The following is an 883-nucleotide window of genomic DNA, read 5'->3' on the forward strand; positions in this document are numbered from 1 at the left end:
CCCCCCCTCCATCCCCATTTCTGTGTTTTTCTTTTTTGGCAGACAGACACATGTATTTGCAGTTTTTTATACAAATGTTTATCATTTAAGGAAAGATTGTATTCCTGTTTTTAAACTGTGGATTTTTTTATTGTTTTCATTATCGTAGTTTATATAATTATGGGAGCATGTGAAGAAATTCTCTGAAAAAATATAATTGTAAATGAGTTTCAGTTGCCTCTTAGAAGCAGGAGGTTTGATTAAAATTGTTTTTTAAATGTAAAAGAATAAAAAAAAAATATTTTGATTACAAAAAAATTTATTTTGGAAATGAGGCTAAACATAACCATAACCAGTAAATCTACAAGGTGAGAGAGAGAGAATAACAAAGTAAAAAGAGTAGTGGCAGCATTGAATGAGAAGTAATTAACAAGGAGAGGTACGGTATGGATATAAAAACATAACCATTATACATGCTCCTTTCAATGGTGCACCATTAATTAGTGAACAGTCTTTAAACTGATGAGAAGGTGGTCTTGGACAAAGGAGGTAACAACAACTTTTCCAATGTCTTACAGATGGCAGTCTGATATACACACCAGTACCCAACAGAGAGCTTCCTGTTGTCAATAACACCTCGCCAACTTTGCTAAAGCGAAGGGCCTACGAGGAGATCAATGGAATGGACGGTAGGTTCCTTGTGGATGTTGCCTTCCTGTTATGTAGCTTGTAGGCTTGTTTCTGTGTATTTCACTCTTCAGGGCAAGTTGTGGTTGGTAAAAGGCAAGCTAGAATTAGATGCAAGTGTCAGGGAAGTACAAAACAAGTCTCTTGACACACAAGTAGTCTGTTTTGAGTTTGCATTTTTAAATGTGACTTTTTAAAAAAAAAATTACTTGTTTCA

At 34.7% G+C, this 883-nt stretch overlaps 1 protein-coding gene across 1 annotated transcript in view; it reads left to right on the plus strand.

Annotated features, from left to right (window-relative positions):
- Positions 1-883, plus strand: part of LOC119586328 (metastasis-associated protein MTA3-like) — a gene marked incomplete at its 5' end in the record, with an annotated part of 92,111 nt that overhangs the window by 81,138 nt on the left and 10,090 nt on the right. Inside the window, 1 exon segment of the mRNA XM_037935038.1 lies at positions 558-668. Coding sequence (XP_037790966.1) covers positions 558-668 — 111 coding nt within the window.

This window comes from Penaeus monodon, chromosome 21, assembly GCF_015228065.2.
Source record: "Penaeus monodon isolate SGIC_2016 chromosome 21, NSTDA_Pmon_1, whole genome shotgun sequence".
NCBI classification, from domain to species: domain Eukaryota; kingdom Metazoa; phylum Arthropoda; class Malacostraca; order Decapoda; family Penaeidae; genus Penaeus; species Penaeus monodon.